The sequence below is a fragment of the Stegostoma tigrinum genome, chromosome 9 (genome assembly GCF_030684315.1).
Source record: "Stegostoma tigrinum isolate sSteTig4 chromosome 9, sSteTig4.hap1, whole genome shotgun sequence".
Lineage (NCBI taxonomy): Eukaryota > Metazoa > Chordata > Chondrichthyes > Orectolobiformes > Stegostomatidae > Stegostoma > Stegostoma tigrinum.
Genome location: NC_081362.1, coordinates 83,679,981 through 83,694,989, shown reverse-complemented (window position 1 = coordinate 83,694,989; position 15,009 = coordinate 83,679,981). Strand labels below are relative to the sequence as shown.

The 15,009-nt window shown below is 38.1% G+C and overlaps 1 protein-coding gene across 15 annotated transcripts in view; it reads left to right on the top strand.

Moving 5' to 3' along the window:
• The window catches only part of cep170aa (centrosomal protein 170Aa), a 126,040-nt gene that overhangs the window by 36,963 nt on the left and 74,068 nt on the right, over positions 1–15,009 (top strand). For all 15 annotated transcript variants that reach the window (XM_059648705.1, XM_059648706.1, XM_059648707.1 and 12 more), the window contains 6 exons: positions 9,479–9,568; positions 9,843–9,924; positions 10,774–10,829; positions 11,058–11,190; positions 13,655–13,813; positions 14,500–14,970. In XM_059648705.1, coding sequence (XP_059504688.1) covers positions 9,479–9,568; positions 9,843–9,924; positions 10,774–10,829; positions 11,058–11,190; positions 13,655–13,813; positions 14,500–14,970 — 991 coding nt within the window. The remainder of the gene's footprint in view (positions 1–9,478; positions 9,569–9,842; positions 9,925–10,773; positions 10,830–11,057; positions 11,191–13,654; positions 13,814–14,499; positions 14,971–15,009) is intronic.

The window sequence follows — 15,009 nt, the reverse complement described above, 5'->3', positions numbered from 1 at the left end:
TCTAGATGTGGTCTTTTCACAATTGTGGCAGAACATCCCTGCTTCTATATTCTCTTCTCCTCCTTGCAATAAATGACAATACTCAATTTGCTTTCCTAATCACAAGTTTACCCCGTTATACTCTACCTACCACATTTTTTGTCAATCGCTTAACCTATGGACAAGTAGTCCTCATTTAAGGTTGACCTTATCTTCATTTTGTTTTGGTGTTGATGATTCTTTGTGATCTGTTTTGGTATCTTCCATTCCAAAGAAAAGTCTTTAGACCTGAAATATTATCTCTTTCATGCCAGATCTGCTGAGTTCTCTAGCATTTTCTGCTTTTATTTTAGCTATTAGGTGGAACCTGGTCAATCAATCAGTATTATACATTTTTAGCTTTTTTTATTTAATCTTTATTTACTAATGTATAAATTATCCATTTAAAGAGCAGTTGGTACAATATTTTGCCTTGGAGGGGACTGATGTAATTTCTTAATTTTCTTCTCTATGAAGGAAGACCCTGTGAAAGTTAACTCCATTCTTAACATTGATTCCTATGGCAAGCAATGCTTCACTTAGTCTTTTCACACAGTTTTGATTTTTCAAGAATGCAACTCTGAGGACACTTTACGTATCCTTTTGCAGACTCCTTGTATTTTGGAATTCCTGGGATTTTTCATTTGTAGTTGTATAATCTCACTGTCAGCAAAGTGAAGTTGCACAGATGCTAGTTGCACTATTCTTTGGATTCATTTTGGAGGCATGATTCAGCAGTATGGAGAAGACACTTTGGCCATCCTTAATCAGCACACCGTTTTCATACGGTCAGTTGCATAACAAGGAAACAGACCCTTCAGTTCAATTTGACCCTGCCGACTAGATACCCTAAATTAATCTAGTCCCGTTTGTCAGCATTTGGCCCATATTCCTCTGAACCCGGCCTATTCGTATACCCATTGAGATGCCTTTTGAATATAGTAATCCTATTGGCCTGCACCACTTCCTCTGGCAGCTCGTTCTGTACATGCGCCACCCTCTGCATGAAAAAGTTGTCTCTTTTAGGTCCCTTTTTAAATCTTTCTTCTCTTGTCTGAAAACCTATGTCCTCTTGTTTTGGACTCCCCATCCCAGGATAAAGACCCTGGCTAGTCACCCTATCCAAGCCACTCATGATTTTATAAACCTTTAAGGTCACCCCTCAGCATCTGATGCACCAAGGGAAATAGCCCTGGCCCGTTCAGTCTCTCCCTATAGCTCAAACTGTCCGACCCTGGCAACATCCTTGTAAATTTTTGTTGAGCCCTTTCAAATTTCATGACTGTTTTCTTATAGCAGGAAGACCAGAATTAGTCCCTCTTTATTGGGTTGTCCTTTCAAAAGCCTTTTCCAAATTGCAATTAAGATTGTACTTAATCAGCTTTACTAATGAATGTTTCATTATCTACTGAAGTAAAATATGCAATTAAATAATTGCTTCCAGAATTGAAAAGAAAATATTGCTTTGCATTTTGGGTTTTCGTTTCTGACATGCACAGCATATAATGAGTACTGCAAAATAGCCGGGCCAGGATTTAGTGCTGTGTGCGCAAAGTGTTGGGACCGGCACCTTCAAAGAACTTAACGCTGTATCCTACCAGTGAGAGAATTTGCTGAATCAAGCATCAGTTAGGTGCTTAAGTACTGTCTGGCAAGCTTCTTGTTGAATCAAGAATCTTGCCACAGAAGTCCTACTTTGTCTGAGGTCAGTAGCCTACCAGAGCTAAAAGTGTCAATGAAAGCTGGTCAGTCATGAAGTGCAACACTGGTAAACAGATAATTTTGCTATCTGAATGGAACTGACTGGGCTTGCACTGATTGTAATTAGGTTAATCACAGCCTGGAGCAACGTGTAACTTGGGAAATTGTAGGTGATTTTGTCTCAATAGTGGTATAGAAATCCTTCAGATTTTTACAAAGACAGTATTTAATACTAGCATTTTCTTACGTTCAGGTCTTTGAAAATAGCCTTAGTTTTGGGAATTAAAGTTTTACGGAGGAATAAGAACTGGATGCCGAACACCACCTTGGGATCATACATACAAATCGGGAGCAGGAATCAGCCATTCACCCTCTCACTAGACTCTTTGTTCCCTAACCTTTTTGGGAGGTTATTTGTGCCATCTTTTAGACAGAACCAAAGTATATCTTCCATTCTTTTGTTGTTTCTTTGTTTCTTATTATGTTTCCCAGTCCTCAGACTTGCTGCCTTATCTGGCAAATTTGTGTCTTCTTTTTGGATCTAATAATTTCTTTTGTAAGCCATGTTTGCGACTCTTCTGATTTTTCTGCCAGATCAGAATGAATAATTATTTTAACTCATGCACATGTCCCTTAAATATTAGTATAAACCAAACAACTGTGGATGATGGAGACCTGAACAAAATGTGCTGAAGAAACTCAGCAGGTCTGGCAGCATCTGTGGAGAGGAAATCAGAGTTATGTTTAGAGTCCATTGACCCTGATTTTATAAAAGCAGTATGTGAAGAGAAAAGGACTAGTGAAGACAAATATAGGCCTCGTTTGGTCAGAAACGGGGTAAGTTATCATGGGGAAACGAGAGATAGCAGACCAACTAAATATATGTTAAAGTGTGAAGCTGGATGAACACAGCAGGCCAAGCAGCATCTCAGGAGCACTGAGATGCTGCTTGGCCTGCTGTGTTCATCCAGCTTCACGCTTTATTATCTTGGATTCTCCAGCATCTGCAGTTCCCATTATCTCTGAACTAAATATATGTATTGGTTTTGTTTTCACAAAGGAAATATCAGAAATGTTGGGGGAGCACAAGATCCAGTGAGAGGGGAATTGAAGGAAACCCAATTTAGTATGTAAATTCATGGGATTATAGGCCGATCGGGCCCAGTAGCAGAGTCCTTGAAGTGCCCCTGGAAATAGTGGATGCATTTGGTGATCACCTTTCAAGATTATTTATAGGCTGTGGATTAATTCCTATGAATTGGAGAGTTGCTAATGTAACTCCATTTTTTTCTTTAACATAGAAAGAAAGCTAGGAGTTACAGGCTGGTTAGCCTGACATCAGTCATAGGGAAATGCTAGAGTCGATTAAAAAAGATTTAATTTACCAGTCTTGGTAAACAGCGACGGATCTGTCAGCATGGATTTATAAAAGGGGAATCAAGCTAGACATCTGGAATTATTTGAAGGTGTAACTTGTACAAGGGAAACAGTGGATGTGGTTTTTTGGACTTTGAGAAGACTTTTGCGAGGGTTACATAAAGAAGATTAGCATGTAAAATTAAAGTGCATGCCTCTAGGGCTTGTGTACTGACATGGGTAGAGAGTTAGTTGGCAGACAGGAAGCAACCAGAATAAACAGATCTTTTTTCAAGTGACAGGGACTGATTAGTGGGTCTGTACTTGGACACCAGCTATTCATATCATGTAGAGGTGATTTGGATGGGAGAACTAAATATCATATCTCCAAGCTTGCAGATGAAACAAAGCTGGTGGGAGGTTGAAATGTGACAAGGATGCAGAGATGTTTCAGTGTGATTTGGACAAATTCAGTGAGTGGGCAAATGCGTGGCACATGAATTGTAATCTGGAGAAATGAGAGACTATCCATTTTGGTAGCAAAAACAGGATGGCAGGTGATTACCTGAACGGTGACAGACTGGACAATGGAAGATTCAGTGAGATCTGGATGTCTTTTTATATCAATCACTAGAAATAAGCATGCAGGTGCAGCATGGGGTGAAGAAGGCAAATAGTCTGTTGGCCTTCGTAGCAAGAGGATTCAAGTAAGACGCAGGGATGTCTTGACGCAATTGTAAGGCCCTTAGTGAGACTGTACCTAGGTTGTTACGTGTAGTTTTGGCCTGCTTGTCTGAGGAAGGATTTGGAGGGAGCGCAATGAGCATTTACTGGACTGATTCCTGAGATGGCAGGACTGGGGTGGGAAGAGACTGGATTGGTTAGGATTACATTTATTAGAATTTAGAAGAATGAGAGGGATCTCTTTAAATCTGTGAACTTCTAACAGGCTATACATGGTAAACACAAGAAAGATGTTCCCAATGACACAGAAATCTTGAAGCAAGGATACAAGACTGAGGTGAGAAACCGCTTCACCCAGAGAGTGGTAACCCTGTGGAATTTTCAGCCACAAAGTGGTTGAGACCAAAACATTGTATGTTTTCAAGAAGTTGGATATAACTCTTGGAGCTAAAGACATGAAAGTATATGGGGAGGAAGCAGGAACAGAATATTGAATTGGATGATCAGCCATGATCATATTGAGTAGTGGAACAGGCTTGAAGGGCTGGAAGGCCTATTTTTATTTTCTGTGCTTTATATTTAAAGACACCCTAATTACCATTGTACCTTCAGTACGTGCATGTTTCATTCTTTAATTCCTGCTCTTTCATTTCCACAACAGTTTGGGGGCCTAAGCAGAGCCCCCTCTACAATGTTTTCTGCCCCTTAATTTTTACTTCATTTCAAATATACAGATTTCATATTATGATTTTCTGAGTCAGTATGTTTCCTCAGAATTGCAATGATTTGTCCTTTACTAACAACACACTCCACCTCCATTCCCTTTTTATCTGTCCTTCCTCAATGAATACCCATTTCCTTAATATTTTGTTCTGATTCTTGATTGCCCTGCAGCAGTGTCCCTTTAATTGCAACTGTATTATAACCATTTGTGTCGCTAATTCATCTTTGTTACTACAAATATTCCATGGATTCAGAGGCAAAGCCTTTCGACTTGTCTTTTTAACTTTATTAGTCACCTTAGTGTTTTTTTTGCATTATGGCCCTTTGTTTTCCTCCCATGTTTTTATCTGCCTGTAATTTTTGCTTCTCACCTTTTCTGTCTTTTGTTTGTCCTTGGTGCCGTAACAAAACTAAAGAGCTGGTCATTGATTTGAACAAGCAAGGTGGAGGGCACACTTATGTCTATATCAATAGAGCTGAGGTTGAGATGATTGAGAGTATCCAGTTCCTAGGAGTGGCAACCACCAACAATCTGTCTAGGTCCACCCACATTCTTGTGATGGTCAAAAAGGCACAACAGTGCCTCTACTTCCTCAGGAGGCCAAAGAAATTTGACATGTCCGTAAGGACACTTGCCAACTTTTATAGAAAGTATTCTGTCTGGATGCATCATGCCTTGCTAGCCAGGACCACAAGCAAGTTGCAAACACGGCCCAGTCAATCATTTAAGCCAGCCTTCCATCTACACTTCTTGCTGCTTTGGAAAGGCAGCCAACATCCTCAAAGACCCCTCCCACTCTGGTTATAATCTGCTTCCAATCCCTTCCATCAGGCAAAAGATACAAAAGCTTAAACACTTACCGACTGGTTCAAGAACAGTTTCTTTCCTGCTGTTTTTTTAGACTTCTGAGTGGACTTCTCAAATTTCAAATCTAATGTCTTCTTTATTTGTGTACCTTCTCTGCAGCCATAACATTGTATTCCTCAGCCTGCTCTATACCCCTGTGCACTTTGAATGGTATGATCTGCCTGTACTGCACACAGAACAAAACTTTTTGCTGTACATAGGTACATGTGACAATAATGAATCAAATCAAAATATTAGTAGTTGACAATGGGTAGTGTGGTAGCAGCCCATGTGATGACAAGGCATAGTGTGGGTGGCTAAGATGTTACAGCACGTGTTACTATTTTTCCAAGCCCCTCCCCTCAAAAGAAATGTTACTGCAGCCTTCCTTTACCTGGCCTTGTGGTCACCTGTTCACTTTCAACCTGCTCAGTCTTTACCTGTATTGTGACCATCTTACTGTACATGCTGTCCACAACAGTCTCAACATAAGGTCAATTTACTTGCAGCTCCAGCCCAAAAAATATGATGAGACAGTAGCTGCAACTGGGCATGCAAGGACACTAAAAATGTCCATGAGTTCCCACATAGTGCAGGATAAACATCACATCGCGAGCTCTGCTGCCATGACTTACATTTCAATTAAGCTTGCTAGTTACTTCCTTTAAAGAAAACTAAATATGCTAGGGACCTTATTTCACTCCAAACGCATGCTGCAATGCAAAGTTCTTATCTCGAATCTTTGGAGATCTTTCTTTAATTTTTAACACTACTTCCCTTTATTTTATATTTCATTGCTTAATTATCTTGGCCTTACCTTTCTCAAGTAAAGCTGATTGTTTGTTTAAATGTATACTCTTATCCAATTTACAGCAATTTGTAGACAGTCCTTAATGTACTACTGCCTACAGCATGAGTTTTTATTATCTGTAATAACTTTTTGATGTGATGTCTCAAGTGCCACCTGGAAATTGCAGTACAGTGCATCCAATAGTTCTTGTTTTTCATAGGTAATGTTACTTCAAAGAGCTCCTAAAAGATTGGCCAAATATGATTTCCCCTTCACAAACCATCTTGCTTTTGCCTGGATACTTTTGAACTTATTCAAGTGCTCTGCTATAACTTCTTAAATAATAGCTTATAGTATTTTCCCTCCTACGTGAATAGGAAAGATATATGGAGGAATATGAGTCAGGAGCAGGCAGGTGGAACTAGTTTAGTTTGGGATTGTTTGGCATGGTTCGGACTGGTTTGCCCGAAGCGCCTGTCTCTGTTGTATGACTATTATAGGTGTTAAGCTAACTGACCTGTAGTTTTCCACTTTCTGAATAAAGGATTTACATTTGTTGTTCTCCAATGTAAATGGGTCCATCTCCAAATCGGGAAGTTTTGGAAAATAAAGCCAACACCCTAAGATCAGAAGACCTAAAGCAGGTAGCTTAATTCTGCTCCTATCAAGTCTGCTCTGCCATTTGATCATGGCTGATACGTTTCTCAACCCATTCTCCTGCTTCTTCCCCATAACCCTTAATCCCCTTACCAATCTAGAAATATTTATCTCTGTCTGAAATACACTTAATGACTTGGCCTCGGCAGCCTTCTGCAGCAGTGAGTTCCATAGATTCACCACCCTTTGACTGAAGAAATTGCTCCTGATCTCAGTTGTAAAAGGTCCTGATCCCTTTACTCTAAGGCTGTGCCTTCAGATCCTGAACCAGGGATCATTTCTAGAGATAGGGTGGGCCATTTTGGGATGAGATAGGAGAAATGTCTTCACCCAGAGTCCGCTAAGCCTGCAGAAGTTGCTACTTTAGAAAGCAGTTGATATCAAAACATTATAGATAACAAGGTGTAGAGCTGGATGAACACAGCAGGCCAAGCAGCATTTCAGGAGCAGGAATGTTGATGTTTTGGGCCTAGACCCTCCTTCAGAAATGGGGGAGGGGAAGGGGGTTCTGAAATAAATAGGGGGCGGTGGATAGAAGACGGCTAGAGAGAAGACAGACAAGTCAAAGCGGCAGGGATGGAGCCAATAAAGGTGAGTATAAGTGGAGAGGTAGGGAGGAGATAGATCAGTCCAGGGAGGATGGACAGGTCAAGGGGCTTGGGGTAGGAGGAGGGGATAGGTGGGAGGAAGGACAGGTTAGCGAGGTGGGGACAAGCTTGGCTGGTTTTGGGATGCAGTAGGGGGAGGAGGGATTTTGAAGCCTGTGAAGTCCACATTAATACCACTGGGCTGCAGGGTTCCCAAGTGAAACCTTCAGATCCTAGTGTCTCCTACTAGTAGAACATTTTCTCACACCCACTCTGTCCAGGCCTCTGTCCTGTGAGTTTTCATCAGATTCACCCCCTCGTCCTTCCAAACCCTATTGAGTACAGACCCAGAGACCTCAGCCGCTCCTCGTGTGACAAGCCCTTCATTTCCAGGATCATTCTTGTGAATCTCCTGTTAACGCCATATTCGTATTCCTATCTGCCAACTGAAGCTTCATGTTAACCTGAAGAGAATCTGGAACTAGAACTTCCAAGATCCTTTGTGCTTCAAATTTCCAAAACCCCTCCCTCTTTTTAGAAAAGAATCTGCGCCTCTGATCTTCTTAACAAAGTGCATAACCCTCTCACTTTGCCACCTTGCATTCCATCTGTACATCAACTGTCTCATTAGCCACTTCCTTTAAGCCCCAAGGATGAGGTTCCTCAAGATCTGGGTACTTTTCAACTCAAAGCTACAATGATTTACTCAATACCACGTCTTTGGTGATTGCGATTTTTTCTAACTTTCTTCAATTTCTTGATTTTGTTGCTTCTTCCATAGGAAAGATGTACAAGATATCTGTTCAACTTATCTGCCAATTCGTTATTTTCGATTATCAATTCTTCAGTCTCTCTCTACAAGTCAGTTCTTTCAGTTGATTCTTTTCTTCCAAATAGTTTTCGGAACTTTACTGTTCTTCAATGTTTCTGGCTAGCTGTCTTCTGTACTTAATTTTGCCCTTTTTTATTTACTTTGGTAATTTATGCTTTTCTTTGCATTCTGTCTACTCTCCAGACTTGGCTTCGGTCTTTGCATAATCATATGCTTTTTCTGTTTTAGTTTGATGCAATTTTTAACCATCTTTAGCTAACTATGATCTATCCCTTGGAATTTTTCTTTCTTGTTGAAATGTTTCTATTCTGTACATTATGAAATACCCTGTTAAATATCTGCCTCTGTAGGCACTCATGTCAAAATAGTTGGATGTATTGTTCCTTTCAAAGGAAAGGGGCCCTGAATGAGCCTGCAAAAAATGGTCAGAAAAAATAACGAGAGGTTATTATAGTTAGCTACTAGATTGAACAGTGCTTGATGTTATTGCTGAAGACTTTTTAAGTGAGTAGCTTGACCAGCCAATAGTGACAGTCAAACTCTCTAATTGCAAATGCATGTGAAACCCCAGTTTTAGTCCATGGGCAGTGAAAAGCTTTTAATCTCTGAAGGCTTCAAGGTAGAAGAATTGCTGAGTTTTCCTGCATTGCTAGTGAAATTCCTCCATTTTGTGCAGTAGATAAAAATCTTCCCAGACAGCTTGTGGGCAATCAAGGTTACTTCAACGGAAACAAAGCCAATGTTGCACTGTGCATGTCATGGGGATGCTTGTTCCTCAATATTAAGTATATAATATTGAACCAAGATCCCTAGCTTTCAGAGGAAATGAGTGGCCTGGTCCCTGCAGGTGGTCCTGTGTACTATTCATTGCATGCAAGAAGACATCTTCTAAGTACTTTACATTAATGGAAATGCTGAGTTGGAGGGGCAAAAGGAAAAGTCCAGGGAGTGTTGCAATCAGATTTTGAGAACTTTGAAATTATCTAGGGAAGGGGCAAAATGGATGTAAAAGCAGTTGATGACCCACTAGCAAATATTTCTCATTGATTTGCCAAAAGGTGGTATTTCAAATGTGGATAATTTTAAACTAGGAACTGCATAGTTAACGTCATAAAGTATTTTGCAATATTGACTCGGTCCAGGCTTGATCAGTCTTCAAAAGCACACAAAATGAGAAAAAGATGCCACATAACAGTTGAATGAACTTTTTCAATATTGTTTCTCACTTGTCCTTTTATTTGCTCTGAGTGAAACAAAAGTGGGAAATTTGTTTTCTTTTACAGTCGCGCAGTGTGGACAAACAGCATGCTGTTATCAACTATAACTCTTCTGAAGATGAACACAAAGTAAAGGATCTTGGCAGTCTAAATGGGGTATGCCACAAGCTGTTACTTACTGATCAATGATTTTGACACCACCTTTGTTTCGTCTTATTTTGAATCTGAATCTGGTTTAGTTATAGCATTTTTTAACACAAAAAATGCATATGTATAAAACAATTGAAAGTTAAGCATTAGATTTGCAAAAAATTTAATAGATTAAGACAACCACAATAAAAAGAAAATGTGGAGATGGCAATAGAATTTAAAGTTTTGGTTCAATGATAGAATAATCTTTCTTTAATTTCTGACTCTCTTTTGTTTACAGACATTTATTAATGAAGCCCGAATACCAGAGCAAACATATATTACTCTGAAGATAGATGATAAACTTCGATTTGGATATGATATCCTTTCCAAATAAAACTCTCAATAGTAAACAATAAAATGTTAGAGTTACAAAGGGTCTATAGCATAGAAACAAGCCTGTCAGTCTAACTTGTCTACTCTAGCATTTGCACGAAACAGAAATTGCCATCTGCTCCTCTTTTGTTCCATTGGCACATCATTGTAATCATTCTTCTTGATTATACTTCTCCAGTTTCCAATAAGTAATACCTCCATGATTAATAATCCTGGTAAATATAACTGGTATAATTGTATAGGTTTGAAATGTACACAAGAAGACTTTATATTAATTGATTTTTAAAAAAATTTTTAACTTTCAATTCCACCCACCCGCCCCCAAAAAAGAAATCACAAGTTGCGTTGTCGCCCTTGGGGTGCCAACACTGTCCTCAATCACAGTTGTGGCTGTTTTACATGATTCAACAGGTTATTTGATGGAAAGTCATCACAGCTGAACCTGATCCTTCCTTCCCTCATGACATACTTTCTTATTTACCAGCAAGGAATTAAATAGTGAACAACAAAAAAAATTCAACTCTTTATTTCTACCTTTTCTGAACATTCTGTTGCATTTAACAATCTTAGGTTTAATGCTTCAGACTATCGCTTGCTATTTAATCATTGCTCTCATTAAATATATTATTTGTACCTGATAGAGTATCAGTGATTTGAACTGACATTTTAGACCTTAAGACCATAAGATATTAGGCAGAATTAGGCCATTCAGCTTCCTGTTAATCTTCAGTTAATTATCACTACATCAACCAGCAAATATGACAGTTAAATTATGATAGTGAAATGTGTTTTAGTTTGCAGTGTTGTTGTTTTCTATCCTTAACGTGCCTTACATACCAATTTGTTCACTGTAGCAAGAGGAGAAGTGCAAGTCCCAGAGGAAGCACTGAAGGTAAGGCTAGCAAAGCTTGGCTGAAAGTTGCCTGTGTCAAATTTTATCACAATAATCAAATTGTTTCAGTGCAGAATGTGGCCACTTGCTCCATTGTGTCTGCAATGTTAATGTAAGAAAGTAATGAAATACTTACCATTTTTGGTAGTAAATGTAATGTACTTATCAGAAAGTATACAGTCTGCATGCTTAAAGTGGAGTTTTGAAACGATTGAATCTTATTTTCAGCATGAGAAATTTACAAGCCAGTTGCAGTTACCGCAGAAACTTACGGAGGCTGAGGGATCAACAGAAGCTCCAGATAGCTCTGTTGAGGCCAAAGCTGAAGTGATGGTTCATGTAGAGATGCATAAAACTTCAGGTAACTTCTAAATATTTATTTTATTGAATGATATTTGTTTTGAATTTTATCTCAAATTGCTGTATTTAAAATGTTTCAAATGATCTGTTGTATTAATACTAATGTGTACTTTGTTGAAGGGCTCTTTATGCAGTCAGGTGGTAACACAAGACAGTCAGCTATTTTTCAGGATGCAGAAATGGATGAATAAGAAAATATCTTCTAAATAATATACTGAAATCGTAAATAGCAAAGGAATAAATTCCAAACTTAGTGTTGAACTCATAACTTAGGCTACTTACATCTTTATAATTATTTGACCTATCTACAAAATGTAGATACAGAATCTGGAGTAGATTTTTGAAAAACTAAATTGATTGAATTAATAAGGGTTTTAAACCAAAAGCATGCAGCTGAATGTGACTTCAGTCGCATTAACATTATATCAGTGCTGAGTTGCTGTGTTTTCCAAGTTTTAGAATTTAAGACTTATGAAGCTGATTCTTGTTCAATTTTGAGTTTATATGAACACCAGACATTGTACTTCTAATTCAATTAAAAAAAGTAACTAGTTCTATGTGCAGAACTTGCCTAAAATGATACATCAAAATTATTGCTACCCTCACACCTGTTAAGCCATACAAATGTATTTGTTGTTTGTGCATGTGGTATTGTATGAGTGATCAGAGGCTGTCAAATTTTGTCTTCCCTGAAGTGGCTTGGAACATTTTTGCTGTCTTACTTAAAGGCTAATTTGACATCTTTCATTAATTATAATAAACAGAAAAATTATCAATTATCTACTTTAGTAGCAGTGGATCTAGCTAGTCAAAGCATTATGCAATACCAACTTCCAACTTGATGAAAAACAATTGCTAAGTCGCAAATCAACCTCACTTGTGCAAAACATATTCCAAAAATATGCAGCAACCTCTTCAAGCTTTGCTCAGATCTCTGCTTCTTGGAGAATCGTCAGCTGGCTTTTCTGAAATATATTCCAACATAGCAATCCAGCTGAGTTTCAATCAAATGAAAAGAACAGATTGGAATGGCTTTAAATATCATCTGGATTGAGATTAAATTAAGTCTTTGAAAATAATGAAGTTTTTTGAGAAAAACCATGAAACATGGCCCTAACATTTTGTTTTGTGGTCTTTCTTTTTTCAAGCTGTCTGTTGTTTAGTATCTGCACCGCTACACTCTGCAAATTGACATACAAACTATAGGTTGAAGACCTGTGATTTTTCATAGACTATTACCACACAGAAGGGAAATCAGTCAGACCATTGGGTCTGTCCACCCCTTTCAAAGAACTGTGTAGCTATTTCCACTCAGATAATTTTACCATAATCCTGTGAATTTTGCTTCTTCAGTTTTTTGTCTTGGCCCCTTTCTAGGTCACAATATCAGGATATCTATCTCCTGTTAAGTAATGCTTTCCATGTTCTAACTGATCAAATGAGTAAAACCTGTTTTCTCATGTTGCTTTTGGTTCTTTTGTCAATCATCTCAAGCCTTCAGCTTCTGTTTATCCACCCTTCCACGATTGGAAACTGTTTCTATTTATTTACATAAATGCTCCATGATTTTAAAACCTGTCAGCCTTTTGTGCTGTAGGACAATTTTAGTTACTCCAATTTATGCATATTTCAGATAATTTCAGCTGGTTTCATGGTTGTTTGTAGCAAATGGTATGTTTATAAAATGGAGATGCTCTATAATTAACTTTTAGCTTTTGTATTCAATTGGTCCTTGTCAAATTTTCTATTTTTTTTTTAATGAACATTTCAGTTTTTGCGTAGCTTTCCTGTTTTTCGCTATTTAAGCTTTTTGTCTCTTCTATCCTTTTCAGTACAACTGTACTTAATTGTATAATTGGTATAAAGTCCTAATTTTAACTGGCAGAATGTTTAAAGTATTAAAGATAAACTTTGTGGTCTAAAACTGCAGCTGTAGCTGTGACCTATGGTTTCATAACTAGTCAGCTGCCCGTAGCTATTTCAGCTTCTTTAGCTGCGAGCAGCCTGTTGTATGATGTAATAGTTCTCAATTTGAACAAGGTGGCCAGTGCAAGTGTGAACAGACTTCAGCCAGTATTTAGTGCTTTCAAATATATCACAAGCTGAAATATTTGCCTCTGTGATTGGACTCTGTTCTTGTGCCGTAGACATTGTACCACTATAGTAAGTATAAAGCAAGCCCTCATGAAAACTGAGAATACAAGTTTAGTAAATATAGCTTTAACCTTTATGATGAATTTATTTACACAGAGTATCAGCACAAAAAAACTGTGCTTTTTATGGTAAAAACTGTGCTTTTTATGGTTAAAACTGAATGTTCTTGCAATTAAATTAATCAAATTACTTTTCTGCAAATTTATTACGTTATTTGTTTAAATTCAAATTTTGAGTTCTCACTTTGTTGACAGACACTGTACAGGAGAACTAATGCTGCTTGTGTTTCCATTTTTCTTGACATCTATTAGACATTTCTGCTATACCTGTGGCCCGTGGTACCCCTCTATATGGCCAGCCTGCTTGGTGGGGTGAAGATGATGCAGATGATGAAAATTCGAGCAAGCAAGATCCCAAGCCTGGGAGTGTGAAGATAGAAAGCAGTGCTACAGGAGGTGGAAGCCCAAGTGGTGAGTCTATGCAGTATTAACTTGTCAGCAACTATTTATAGACTAACAGTGGTAGGATCTATATTTCAGTTGCTTTTACAAGAGAAATGCTATTTCTTTCTGGAAGCAAAAGTATGCATCTTAACTAATATATGCAGCTAATGTTGTGATGTTGATTTCTCCTTATCTTCCCCTCCTTTCACATTGTTAAGCATATCTTTGGAAAATATTTTTGTTTCCCCTTTAGAAGTGCTTGGTTTTCATTGGAGCCTCTCCCATTTGAAATAAGGCATTCACATGGAAAATTACTAGTGTCAACCTGTAATGACTGCATCATATTACCAGATTAGTTTGTTATTATGAAAGCTTCTAATTAATGCACAAAAAACTGATTTTAAATTAAGTTCCATTAATATAAACCAAAATTGGATGCATTTCTGGTATTTGTTTTTGCTTTCAGACAATTGTCAAGAAATATTGCTGTTCCATTGAAACACAGAATTAAATTTTTGTTTGCAAATTATATGTCATTAATTGTACTTCAGTGAAATCCTGATCAATAAATGTTGTCACTTATTCCTTGTGGGAAGTAGTGCAGCTTTGAAAGAAATTCTTTTGATATCTGCCGCAGGAAAGATTTAAGTTGACTTTTTTAAATAAACTTTAGCCCTTTATGTAGTGAATTTCATATCCTAATACTTTTTCAGAAGATGCCAAGGAAGTTAATAAACCCAAAGAAGATAGAAAAGACTTGGAAGAAGTAATTTATCCATTCTGTAGGGAGCCAAGCTATTTTGAAATCCCTACTAAAGAGTTTCACCAAGCTGCTGTGTCAATGGAAAGTTCAATTCATGAAATCCCTACAAAAGATACAGAAGCCACTCATGCAGTTGTTCAAGGGCATGCTTCGTTCACTATTGAATTTGATGATCATACTCCAGGCAAAGTGACAATCAAAGATCATGTCACCAAATTCACACCCGAGCAGCGTCATAAGCAGAAGAAGTCTCCTCCAGTCAAAGAGCTATCTGGACTCCAGGCTGCAATGAAAGCAGCAGAAAGTAAAGTGGCTGACTGGTTGGCACAGAATGATCCTCCTAGAATGAGACGAGAATCAATGGATGATGATTGCAAAAGCATAAAGAGTGATCTTTCTGTTCAGATGAGGCGATTAAAAGGTAAAATTCTTGTTAGTTATCAAGGGTATTGTGTAAATA